At 42.9% G+C, this 14,215-nt stretch overlaps 1 protein-coding gene across 4 annotated transcripts in view; it reads right to left on the bottom strand.

Moving 5' to 3' along the window:
* fermt2 (FERM domain containing kindlin 2) overlaps positions 1-13,953 on the bottom strand; it is a 64,813-nt gene extending 50,860 nt beyond the window's left edge. For 2 of the 4 annotated variants that reach the window (XM_049597100.1, XM_049597101.1), the window contains exons 1-2: positions 13,713-13,951; positions 10,976-11,133 (exon numbers count right to left, since the gene is read on the bottom strand). In XM_049597100.1, the coding sequence (XP_049453057.1) occupies positions 10,976-11,132 (157 nt within the window). In that variant the 5' untranslated portion in view covers position 11,133; positions 13,713-13,951. Of the gene's footprint in view, positions 1-10,975; positions 11,134-13,712 lie in introns of all 4 variants that reach the window. The other 2 variants (XM_049597099.1, XM_049597103.1) reach the window with 2 other exon arrangements.
* Positions 13,954-14,215: the final 262 nt, after the last annotated feature.

The following is a 14,215-nucleotide window of genomic DNA, read 5'->3' as shown; positions in this document are numbered from 1 at the left end:
ATAAACACCAGGCCCACCCTCTAGACATCACTGGTTAGCTAACGTTAGCCTTGACCACACAAATTTGCGAATCTTAGGATAGTGAAGGAATGGCCTCTTATTAGCTTACCCTAACATTATAACCCTAACCAAAACCACTCCTCTTGCCTAAACCTAACAAATCCAACCAACGAAGGCAACAAGTACTAGCCAATCATAAGGAGCATAGGGCGAATCATTCCCTCAGTATCCTAGGATCTGCAAATTTGCTGACTGTTAAGCACTTCGCCCTACCTGGCTTGGGTGGGAGCTAGTTAGTGGCGCCACTCATTTGAAGATTACTGGTGGTAACGCCATTCCGATGGCAGGACAGCATTGCTTCAGAAACATGGTGGCTACCCTTTGGTCTCCCACCAACTAGCCCCAGTAGGTAAGCAGCTTATATTTTTTGCCGCAACCCCCTTTAGCATTATTAGCAATGTTAGCACCCCTCATGGGGCTGACACTGCTAATTATGCTAACATTGATAACACAGATAACAATGCTAAAGGGGGTTTGCAATTGAAAATTCAGCCGCTTCCTCACTGGGGTGATGTGGGGGAAGACCAGAGACTGGGTTCCACTGCCACGGCATGGCGTTACTAGCAGTAATCACTGGTAGCTTGCTCCACTGACCTGGTTGGTGTGCAGTGCAGTAAACTCAGTGTGGCAAAGTTAACCTATAGACCTACATGCGTAATCGGTCAAAAATATTGTCGGCAGTCAACCGATTAATGGTTAACTGTTGACATTGCTAAGCCCTGCTTAGCACTTGTAACACTCAGGCTCTTCATCTGAGGTTGGGCCATACCAAAGCTCTGGGGCATCATGGTTCAGGTCTTTGTTCACCTGGCAGCTCCAGAGGATGAGATTCACCTAGAACTGAGGTCTACAGGTGAAGTGGTGAAAGCAGAACTAGACCCTGCACCCAGTAAAAGACAATAAGCGAAAAGTCTGAAATCTTAACAGGAAATCTGGGAGTATCCAGCCTGTTAGAGTAAGAAAAGAGCACAACAGCCCTGGCTTTGATGCATTAGGAGAGGCCAGGAGGGCTATTAGAGGAAACCTCCTTAGAGACGCATAGTTTGTATCCATTTGTGTCATAATACAAACACAGCAAAACAGTGGGGGTACTCCCCCTCCGCCCTGACACAGCTTTATACAATTAAGTGTTCAGGGACCCGGTGGAATAATGATATTACAAAGAAACTCTGGGACTAAGATCAATGGAGCAGACAGGCAATATTCATCTGTCCTTCTATCCATGTATGCATCCTGCCTGCCAGACGTCCCCTCAGGACTGTGATAAGCCGTCCCGCTGATGCCTCTGAGAGCTGAACAGGAAGCTCAGTTGCTCCCCAGCTTCTGGCTATATTTCTCTCGAAACCCTGAGGAGAACATGCAGGGTGAAATGACACTTCTAGAGACTGCGAAACACAACTGCTTCCAGGTTTATTAATTAGACAATCTACAGCAGCACTGAAACAATTAGCTGATCTATCAATTAATAAATAAGCACAATAATCTGATAATCAATGCGCAAGTACAACTACAACAACTTGATTACAGCTATTGAATTGTGAAAGTTTTCTGCTTTTACTTTTTATTCTTATTATGAATTGCGTATTTAGTGTTTTGTTTGGCTGTTGTTCAGACAAAATAGCATAATTTTTCATGACTTATGGTAACGATTTTTCATTTTGAGACATTTTTCAGACAAATTCAAATGTGGAGCAAATGATAAAATGAAATAAAAGTGAAGCAGTAAGCATATACTTTAAGCATGACAGAGCTGCAATGAAACCATTCGAGCAATTTATCCTCTGTCACAACTACCTAATAAAGCCTCATCCCTTGGTTATGAAAACGAACAACTCTCCGTCTTCTTTGCTCTGTAAAAGAAAGAGACAGGCTGGGAGGCGGGACACGTTTAAAAGAATGAAATCTGGTCGGAGAACCCAGACAAAAACTCCATATCAGTTTACTCCAGTGACACACAGGTGCGTGGTGTTACAACAACAATGTGCCGCTCTAACATTTCCTTCTGATGGACCCTCTGCACTGCCTGACACTACAGGAAGGTGAGAGGGACAAAAAACAACAGGCTTCAGATTCCCCAGAGGAGTCATGAAAGTTTATTCCACTGCATTTTTAAGATGCCACACACAACTAATTAGATCGTCCTGAACAAGCAAAGCAGTCCTTCCATGACAGAATGAACTGGAAAGGAAAATTTGATATATTTCAAATCTGGCAAATTGATCATGCTGTGCTTTTCGAATATATAAAGTGTGCACGACTTCCAAATACCCTACTACCCTGTTGTGAATGATGCATCGTGATATTAGCAGCTGATATTGTCCCCACATGACCCTTCACTGAGGGGCTCCATCAAAACTAACAGCTGTCAAAGTTTATTTCAGCCTTAACAGAAGCTTTTCCTCATACTGTGTGTAAGTTAGGATAGCACGGCTATCACAGCTGATATCTTTCCCTGACACCATCTCCTTTAAATTCTCTATCATAGCACTAAAGCATCAGTCAATGACTCCTCATAAGGTGGTAACTTGTGACATTGCGACTGACTTTTCAATCCACTGCCTATTGTGGCACAATTTCTACCGACAGGAAGAAATATAGTATTTTTTTTTATATATTTCAATATCTGAATGTTCTTAAGACTTAAAGGTTAATTGCTCTTTGAATGGATGTTCTTACAATGATTTAAAAATGACAAAAATATCGTTTATCGCAATTATTTTGGGGACGGTGTATCGTAGTTTAACACCCGTTAGTCAAGGCCAAGTGATTCCTCTTGCGACTAACAGACAAGCTTAGCCGGGAACACCAAAGTTACCTCCATAATCCGGCCGGTGTGCAGTCAGGGATGGTCGGCCTGGGAGCCGGGCGGTTTGTTGGTGGATTTACGAAGTGGAAGATGAAATTGTTGGAAGGTAAAACTACAAACGACGGACTTTGCTGCTCACTGCCAGGAGTTTGCAAGCTAACAACTATCAGGACTGTGCCTCTTCTTTATTTTCATGCAAGTAGACAGAAGTGGAGAGAAAAAACAGCTGTTTATTCTGGCATAATGTTGCCTAAAATGTTGATGCATTCCTACAGGAACAAACAGGCATGTAAACCTAACAGGCAATATTGAGGTCAGCAAAATGATCAAGGACATATATTGTAGGATAAGTCGATAACGTCATTGTCGTGACAGGCCTTGAAATAATTTACGTCTTTCAAAAATCTTTTAGTTTGTGTGGGCTGCTAAAATATATAAGAAACAATTAGTATATAAATATATAGGCTCAGGGTCTATGTGTGAGCACAAGTCCGAGAGCAGAGCAGCACAATCACTGTAACATCTTGCTAGTGAAACAGGAAAGCTCTGGCCTGGGCAGGACCGCTACTTAGGCTAACTACTTCCTGTCAGAGAGATTAGAAAGCTGGACCATCGCACAGGCTGCCAGGCCGTTTCTCACCTCATAATGCCAGACATTTAGGATGGCTCCACAGTCGCAATCAATGAGTCTCATTACACACAGCGATATATCTGAAGCCTGTGTCAGGGCAAGCTGATACGAGGAGAGGGAAAGTGGTTATAGCCATCTATCAAAGAATCCTCCACTGCCCTGGTGTGCAGTATCAAATATAAAGAGAAGTTCACAACTCTCAAGACAGATATAACTACAGTATCTAAGCCTCTTATCTCATGCTCTGCAGGGAGTGAAGACCCATCTTTCACCCTTGGCACAGCAGAATCATATCCTTCAGAAAATGCCATAAACGCTGAGGGGGCAGGAAGGCGGGAATCAAGGAAGGCACAAGGGAGAAGGCGCATAAAAAAAGCCCAGAGGAAGTTCAGCATCCTGTGTTAAATCGCGTCTGTTTCCTAATGAAACCTGCACTCCATTGTCGAACCAAAGCCATCTCCCTCTGGTCACCACAACCTGCAGCACACAGCATTTTGGCATCGCGAGAAGGACACAGAACTCACATAGCTGACAAAGTACAGCATTATCTAGAAAACCAAAGCTGATCGGAGGAAACACTTAAATCACGGAAGTCAATTCTATGAAAGAAAAAAAGTTACGCTTGCTTTGAAATACATTTCCTACAGGATTTGCTCTGACAAAACCGAAGTGAATGTGGGATGATGACATTCGCCGATTCCCTTGCGAAGCGAATATGTAGGTCATCGCAAATACAAAACACACATTTTCTCTGACATGCAGGGAAAGTTCTCTGCGGCCGGCTGGTGGTAAGGCAGCCAAAAAACTGCAGGCCCCTCACTGGAAACAACCACATGAACTATCAGAGTCACACCAGACCAATTAGTTTGCTCAAGTTCTATTTATGGAACACTGAACAGTCAGCGTACATGAACCTGGTTCAGAAACCCTGAGAAATGAACAATGTGTACTTCCATGTGTTCTATTGATTATTAAGCCTTGCTACGTGGCTGGAAGAGAGGATGGTGTCAAACATTTAGAAGAGGAGGGAGTGAGAGAAGGGGGTGAAAACAGAGAAAGAAAAAAGAGGGAGTTGACAGAGAGAAGCGGGTGGGGGGGTGGTGGTGGATGAAGCAGGCAGCAGAGAATCCAGCGATGACGGCAGTGACCAGAGAACAACATGCCAAACCCTGGAAGTCATTTCCTGCTTCATCGAAGACTTTTATGGAATTCTAGCAGCGTGGCTAACGTCACAACGAGAAGGCAGAGACGGGGAGAGAAAGCTTAGGCCCTTCTCCTCCATATGCCCCCTTTCCTCTCTATCCAGCCCCTCTACCCTCAGCTGTCTTTTGTGAGGCTAAGCAGACACAATACAGCCAGGGTACCTCCAGTAGTGTAAACGTAACAACATTCTCACCAATTATTTATATGTACTAGCTACTCATGCTGTTCATTCCAAGACTTGCACGATTAGCTAAGATATGTTACTCTTATCTAAAGGCTTGATAGTCTTGATAGTATGTAGCCTTGACCCAAGGGTCATGGCGTGCAGTGCGTCATTATGACTAAAACTACATCCACACAGATACATTTTCATTTTAAAATGCATAACTATTGCTACTAGGTACGTTAGGATCAAGTATTTTTGCCCCTGATCAGAGTCATTAAATGCTTAGTTTCTGCTGATAAAGAGTCCCGATACGATACTTCGGTTTCCTGGATAATACAGCAGCACAGTGGTCACTTTAAGTACTTTATAATTATAACTCGATTAGGTTCATTTTGTCTACTCAATAAAATAGTACAGAGGTTTTTCTTTTTCAGACAACGCCAAGGTCCTTGGGTCAGAAAGCAACAAATTCAAACGTTGGATCAAGGAGGCCATAGAGATCAGGACGCGGGCCAGGGACACCATAAACCGGGCTGAGGGGGCTTTCATGCTGTTGCACACCTGGGACTCTCTCCTCCAGAGACCAACAGGCGGTGGGGGGCCTTCAACGAAACACCAGCTGATAAAGACACGTTACGACATACGTGAGATGACGCTTCTGAAGAAGACTGAAGTTGACTGTCGAAACATGTCAAGGTAAAGCAACATCTCCTAATCTCATTGTCTGGAAAAAGAAAAAACCTCTATACTACTTTAAGTTATTAAAATCTATCCAGTGTATATGCTTGACAACTGAATAGCTCTGCAATTCATTAAGAAAAAAACTGCTGCATCCGAGCTGCTCTGTAATGTTTTTTCCCACAATATGAAGTACAAAATAACAAACCCTCTCTTTAATCTTTTTGTCCTTTTCACTGTCCCAAGGGAATTTCTCTGTCGATCCAGTGTTTGTTGCTTTGATGCAGCCTCTGTTAGTCCCCCTGAACGAGCTGTAAACTGAGTGCTTATTTTGTCACCTGTACATCTTTTGCACGGATTAGGCCACATTAATAAACTACGATTATTGGCTTTTTGCTTGCAGGATTTTGCTGAACATGTAGTGGCATAGTCCCTCAGCCCAGGGTAAACACCGTGCACCAGAGATGACAGCAACACGGTGAAGTGTCTCACAGTGAGTGCTCAAAACTTAGGTAAACAACATAAACAGTCTCAAACTGCATTTTGATGTCGTTTATGGTGTGTGGTGTTTTATGGCAGGCAGGGTGCAGAATGGAGATGAGAAGGAGAGTTGGAGGGGTAATGACGGCTGCACTCACTGAGTCAATGTGCCTGAATCCTTCGATAGCAGAACCACGTGTATGACAGCTGAGGTAAAACAAAGGATCAGATCGGGATCTATATGGCTCAATATAGCCGATCCCAATCAGTTAGCCCTGATTGGCTATGATTATGATCTTCGAGCTCAGTATCAGGACTTCTCTAATAGCTACGTTTTTAGCTGAGCGTCCACACTACTTCAGCGTCTAAAATGTAGACTTTGAAAAAGCTGCTCACCCTGCTTTACTTTGAAAACTCCAGGGTTGAATTTTAGTCTGGACTATTTAAAATGATGACACAGACACCCATGTTGCTCCCTGATTGGGTCGTATCACTGAATCAGTTACAATGTGTCAAGCAAAAACATTTTAGCTAGGTCGACATTACTTCTGTGAATTTGTCCCTCTTGTGTGGGTACTCCTTGCCCATTGAAGAGAGAGGAGGAGTGCACACCAGGGTTGGAGAGGTGCTGACCATTGATGAAAATATACAAATTTGAAAAAAGATGTCAGGCGCACACTCTAAGACTCGATGCAAAAAAACTCCTTGCCCATTGCAATAACTTCCATGGCGATGGATGATGCTCCAAGTACTGCTCAAATATGTTGCCATATTTGCTTTGCAGTGACTCCCAATGTGTTTTCTGCTGCCTTGACTCATGTTAATTTCCAGTAACAGTTCCATCATGTTGGCCCAAGCAGAGCAAGCTCTCTAGGACGGAGATTATTTTTGATGCTGCTAAAATGCTTGTGTGTATGGAGATCGTTTTCCTTTTTAAAACGCTGTTTTGAAATAAAACTTATTAGTGTGGCTGTGGCTTAAAAAGCTGGCCTTTTCACTTTTAGCATGTACAAAACAGCAGTGTATTTGTGTGAAACATTGAAGGTTTAAGCACTTACTGTAAGCCACAGTTTACCAGACCTAAATGCAATGTAACTTGGGAACTATCCGTTCAAATCCAATAAAACTCCCGCCGGCTAATGTTGTTTGTGCAATATTTGTTTTCCCTTCTAAATGGCAATATTGGCTTTTAGAGAGGAGAGCACCACATTTGGATAACATCAACAGAGTCAGAGAAAGCAGCAGTGATGGTAAGCAAGGAGGGATGAAAGGGATTACAGGAGTGGCGGACCAGGGGGTGGTGAATCAGCTGGCTTTAAATACTGCTCTCCTGGAGGGCTGCAGGGGGAAAATGGAGGCAGCGTTCACTACTGTGATCAATAGCTAAGTGCCTTCCTGGCATTTGTCTATTTAATCCATTATCGAAGGCCATTTGAGCCTGCGATGTGGACGAAAGACCTGCAGCTCACAGAAGAGTTGAAAGATAGATGCAGGATACATGTGGGTGCGACACACCCACCTGCCCACACAACCCTGCTCACGTGCGGAAACACATGCACAAATACTACTAATGAGAACACTGTGTAGAAGACGGCTGACGTAACATTTCCACCCAAACACATGCTTCTTCTGAAAACAGCTACAAAATGCAGCAACAAATGTTTAATAGAGAAAAAATCCAGAGCACCGTCAGCCTCACAGAAAGCAATTACTGAATCACAAGAGGTCCTTCATTTTGGAGTGTCAGAGACGGGGAGACAGGAAGAGAGGGGGGAAGGACAGAGAGAGATTTGTCATTGCACCAAGATGTCCTTTCAATGTGAGACAGACGCACTGCCTGCCAAAACTCTGTGGTATCTACGTGTCCTTTCTCACAGCAGCATGTATATGTGCATGTACGTTTGCACATGTACAAAGTCTATAACCATGACATCCAAGCAATCAGCAAATACAACAGTGGGTATGTGATAGCACTTAAGAGGTGTTCAGTGAGGACTGTGCAGCACTGTCACCAGCTGCCCCTTTTACACTGCCTGTTGAAGGTGGGAAGGACGCGCTGGTATTCTGTCCTACTGTTCTGTATGACAGGCACAATCACAGACAGGGGGGACAAACGTTTTCTTGTCTTCAAGCCAGCAGTGGAGGTAGTGACAGCGCTAAATCGACGTCCGTGGAAAAGAGACAGCCAGCAAGGACGGGTGTGATGTTTTGTTATGTGTGCGACCCACTGCCAGGAGATTTAAAAAGCAGCAAGTAGCAGTTAGCATGTAACTCAAAGAGGAAGAAAAGCAACCAAAATGTCCACAAACTCGGAAAACAGTATGTTCCAGGAGCTCCTTACCCTTCGCAAAAAGGACAAAATCAGCCACCATATAACAGGGACAGTAAATTATTTTAATTGCCATGTTATTGTTTTGAAAGCTCTGCCCAATGTGTGTGTGTGATATTTCAAGCTAGCTGCCCACGCTGTTGGGCTACACGTCACACCCATCACGTCTCTTTTGTTACTGAAATGCCAGCATGCTATGTAAGATCTAATGCTGGTGTCGTTCGGTGACGAGTCTTCATTACAGCCCTATTGTGGGACCTCTGTGTAAAACGGGGCCAGTGAAAGATGAGGTATTAAGACAGGTTACATACATACACACGAAAAAGATCTGGGGTCTCATTTATAAAACAACGCTAAGGATCCATATTATAAATGTGTGTATGGACAAAAGCCAAAAAACGGCATGCGACATTCGACAGTTTCTACTGTCTACAGTTTCTGAACATTTTTCTCACAAAAAGGACTAGAACAGTTTGCTTACCATTTTCTTTAATCTCTAAACGTAACTCATATTGACATATACAGATTGTTTCCTCTCACATCAGATTGTACACTAACACATCAATACACATCGTTGTGTTGGTTTTTAAAAGAAGATCTCTCCTCAAAAATCAGGTTTAAGATGTTATTTCTTTGGACAAATCTAAATCAAGTTCCAATACTCATTAAAAAAATATTCAATTTCTGGACTACTGAAATCACATTTTCATTGCGTGTTCCAAACAGAAAATATTGTGTGTCGTGTGAATAAGTTTCCTGCAGTGTGTGGCCATGTGGAAAACTCATGTGGTCGGCAGGTTAATGATTACAATGGAAAACAACCTGTTGACTCAGGGTACGAGGGAGATGGCGGTCAAATGAAATGTCCCCACACTCACTCAGAAGCACAAACACACTCTGAAACACTCACAGAGCAGTTTAATGTCAGTTCTGCTCCTTTTAAGAGGGTCTGTTACATATCTAAGCGTACTACAGTAAGATGAACTGCAGTCATGGTGGTAGGAATACAATAAAGTGGAGGGGATTTGAATATGTTGAGGAACAGTAACCAAGGCTGGAATTACAGTCCTGTTTTTGTTTGATAAGATAGTGGAACAACCACGCAAACCCATGACGTTCTGTTATTTTTTTGGTGCAACAGCAACCAACAACCACCCATGGTCAACAAATCACAACTACTGTCAACTGCAGACGTCAAGATCTCCGACCACTGGAGGACAAGTCATTAGCAAAACAGCTACATCCTTAAGACAAGGAAAACAGGAATAAGGAATGATGAAAACAAAAACAACCAACTCCCATGAAACCATTATGGCTGAAAACATGTCAGCTTGATTTAACTTTAATACGACCAATACAATTTCAAACACATGACACAAGATTTGATTTCTCTAGTGCAAAGTTACCACACTGTTCTGCATTATTCATCCAACTTTTATGACACATACACACTGAAAGACTTTTCCCACTATCCCTCAGAGAAGGTGTCACATCAAGAAAGGTCATACCCTTCAACCAGGCCTTAACAAAAAGTGCAAACACAACTCAAACAATGGATAAGGCCAAGCCTTGATTAGAGCTGGACCAATGAATTCACGTCGTCCCACACGCGGCAGCAACACTGCACTCGCCTAGCGTAGATGCTGCTCAGCAGCAGCACAGACAACCACAAAGAACAAAGACCTCAATTATGTGGAGCTCTAACAGGAGAGCTAAAAACGGGACCATGGGCAGGGAATAAAACCTTGGAGCGCTGCAGGAATGCTGAGCGTTCAAGCGCCATCAACACACAACGCACTGTCACTCCCAAATCGCACTGCCGCCACCACTGAACTTCTCCCCAGCCTGCATGAAGCAGGGCAGTGTTCAAGTGGCTGGAACAGAGGACTCTTATGCTTACTTGCACCCAAAACTTGTCAAGTGCATAACTGCAGTTGCAGAACAGTGCGTGATACAGAGGGGGGGAGGGAAGCTGTGTATGGTTTCTTTATACCTTGAGTTACTGACCCATATACACCGCAGGGTAACAAAGAGGAATATTAACCCCTGAGAGGCGAGTCCACCAGCCTGAAAGAGGAGTTTGAGCTGGTGTCATGCAACAAATGTCAAAGACGGTGAAATTTCCCAACTCATATAATAGTCTCCAAAGACAATAATATAGCTTGTTCACAAACTCTGCTTTCATACATTTTCTCCCAGGGTTTCTGGCAGAAAACATTCTTTTGAGTTCCCAGCCTTGACTAATTTAGAGAATGTGTGTTCTTAACTTTGGCCAGTATTGTGAAACATTTATACGTTTGCATAGAAGAGCGGTGTTTACTTAGTGGAATCTCACTTCACAGAAAAGAAGGGGGTATTTATTGCCAAACAAATGTGAACAGATAACACAAATCCACCATTGACACACAGACATTCAGCTTTGGCAGGATGGTACAGGGTCGGAGGTCAAAGGAAAGGGCTGTCATTACTGCCAACAATCTCCACCCCATTGCAAATGGAATGCAATGGAATCTGCAGACTCTCATTTGACTGATGCTATTTCTGTCATGTGTAAAAATGAGTCCATTAAGACTAAGATCAAGCCTGTTTATTACACTTTATATAAGCTGCTTGCGTGCGTACCTAGTTTCTCCACCAGTTTGAGCATGACTCCGCCGATGTGGATCTCCCCGGTTACCCTCAGCGACACGTCCCTGTGGAGGTCAGTGACATGCATCTTCAGTTCCCACGTCCCGTCGGCATAACAGCCATCGGGCATCCGGATCCCGTCCAGCGCCATCCTGCCAAACAGAGCCACAGTCAGGAGGGGAGAAGGTCCGGCTAATATTCTGTCACACTGGAGTATAAAGAAACTCTTTGACCCTCTGGAAAGGAAAATATAGTGCAAAGCTAATGCATGCAAGGTCTTGAGAATGAGTTGTACCCTGTCCCTGTTAGATATCAGTCTCCAGGGTGATATTTCTGTGCGTGTGCACTTAGGAGAGGTTTAATTAACTTAATAGATATACTTGAGTTCTGTTCTTGTATACTTGAGTTCTGTTCTTGAGCACTTAAGTACTTTAACCTCTAAACATATGCTTCTACTCCAGGGGAACTACACATATACTACATTCAGATTAAGATTTTACATTCAAAATATGTGACTAGTTCACAGAACGATGCACTGGTATTCAAGAGAACTGGACTGGGCACCACCTTGATGTGTCATGCCATTAAAATAGGATTTATACATGAATGCATCAACACTTTCCAACACTATGATGGGATCTAAGGGTGGAAACTACGGCAACAGAAAATGTGTCAACCATTAGATTTTGTATATACCATTACCCTTTACCATACTGGTCTCTCCGGCCATATGACACATCAAAATAAGTTGACTATTCAGCATTTACAGCAACTGTGTGGAGGAGTTTTCCAAAATAATAGTAAACCCTGATGTTGTCATGGTGATGTCATCAGGGTTAAAGTCAACTTGGACTGGGACTGGATTTATAGTCAAAAGCCTGCCTAACACACACACACACTGGAGGTGTGGAGTTAAAACAATGAGGGCATTTACTGAGCACAGTAAAAACAAATAGTACATTTTGCATCAAAGTGATCAAGTCTCTCCATTTGAAGGGGATACAAAACACTAGGTTTGGTAAAAACAGACACTTTCAACTGATAACTTTCTCCATACACAGTTCTTCCAGTTGACATTCTATTTATATGTTGATATATATCAACGCTATAAAACTACATATACCACAATATAAGATTTAATTGTTATTTCTTGCTCCTAACACAGGGTGTCTACAGGTATCAGATACTTATATATGATGTATTTAAGACCTTTCAAGATAGTTTTTGCCAAGTTTAAGACTGATTTGGGAGCAAATCATCTTTTTCTAATTCAAGCATTGCAGGTAAGTAAAAAAGTAAGTAATATACACGTAGACCCATCCCATTTGAACTGAACCGTGGCTCAAAAATCAAGGTCTGAACTGAACCATGGCTCAAAAACCGAGTTCTGAAGCGAACAATGGCTCAAAAACTGAGGTCTAAACTGAACCCTGGCTCAAAAACCGAGTTATGAAGCGAACCCTGGCTCAAAGACTGAGGTCTGAACCGATCCATGGCTCAAAAGTCGAGATCTGAACTGAATCGTAGCTCAAAAAAAGAGGTCTAATCTGAGCTTCGGCTCAAAAAGCAAGGTCTGAACTGAACCCTGGCTCAAAAACAGAGGTCTGAACTAAAATCTAGGCTCTAAAACAGAGATCTGAATCTAGACTCAAAAACCAAGGTCTGAACTGAACCTTGGATTTGGTGAATCCTTGCACCCCTAAAAAGAGACAGTGTTAGGTTCAGTGGCAGGTTTAGAGACCTGTAACATCAGAAATGTTGACTTCTGTGCAGAAGAGCTTGACTCATTGACAAAAATAAATCAAAAGATGGCCAAATTATATCAGATAAAATGTTATTAATTGAGACTATTTAATGACTTTTACAGCCAAGTATTCATGAGACTGAATTTGGGATATTTTAAAAATTAAAGACCCGCAGACACCCTGTTAAGAGGTTCATCCTTTATTTATTACTGTCAATACTTATATATTTAACTACTGATTCAGTAAAGCTTTTTGAAGCACATCTTGTACTGATAATGGAGCATTTTTCCATTCTAGTACTGGCACTTTTATTTAAGTTAAGTAGGAGGCACCTCTTCCAACATTGCTGTATGGTTACAGAAACACTACAGATGAGTTATTTTATCTCACTAATGAACATTTGACCCGGAGGGATGATTAAGAAAAGGGACGAAGGTGAATAAAGTCATCATCACTGTGACTCTCCTCATCCTCTCTGCTAGGAACAAGACGCGCCCTGTTGTGTGAAGTCACTGCCAAAAAGTTACATTATAGCCTATCTGTCATCCTGGGATGTGAGCCTGTCCGGTACACAGTGGCCTGGCGATACAAACAGCCGTCTGGTCAATACACACGGCCGAACAAAGGCTGCAGGCCGGCGGCTACAAGTTCAACAAGCACCTCTGGTAGCTATTATCACCGGGAAAGTGCCGGTTCACCTGTTAAAAATAACGGTAAAGGCTGTGTTACAAATAGGCGGAGGGGTTAATTATGTAAGCAGAGTCCGTACAAGAAGCTCCCGGCTACATGCACACTCACCCAGGCGGTCGGTAAAAGAGTAAGTTCAGTTTTAAAGTGTCTCCAAACGCAAATAACCAAATTAAATTAGTAAAACAGTTGTTATTTAAGTTATTTAAAGCAGAAACTGGACAACAGAGAGCAACGTTTCCATATTTCCCAGCGGCGCACGAGCAAAGCTTTGAGGACGAACATTTAAATCTACTCACCTTCACAAAGACGAAATAAACCCCACTAAAACAGTCGACTACACGGTGCAGAGCAACTTCCCCCTCTTTAAATCATGTATGAAGAGTTTTTCAGACAATAAAAGCAGAAAGAAATCCCTGAAGAAGTCGCAGAAGAAGTGAAGTATCCCAAACAGTTTTCCAGCAGGCTTCGGCTTAATGGAGTCCAGCCGTCCCTCTCTTTCTCCCTCCCTCTTTCCAGCAGCGGATAACGTCACTGCTCCAGTCCCACTTTTCCTTTCAGACTGGGAGCTGTGCTGGTCGCCCACTGGCCCCCCGTCACCTCACACACACCTCTCTCTCTCTCACACACACACACACACACACACACACACACACACACACACACACACAGTCAGGGGGTTGGAGAGGGGATTGGGGGTTACTTCTCCCTTTTTGACCTTTATTTGGTCACCACTTGGTAAAAATACAAGTCATGCTATTTTATTATCATTATTTGACCACTGCTTTGGTCTGATATTCGG

This window comes from Epinephelus fuscoguttatus, linkage group LG14 (genome assembly GCF_011397635.1).
Source record: "Epinephelus fuscoguttatus linkage group LG14, E.fuscoguttatus.final_Chr_v1".
Taxonomy (NCBI): domain Eukaryota; kingdom Metazoa; phylum Chordata; class Actinopteri; order Perciformes; family Serranidae; genus Epinephelus; species Epinephelus fuscoguttatus.
Note: the sequence above shows the minus strand (reverse complement) of the source record. Positions and strands in the feature narration are given on the sequence as shown.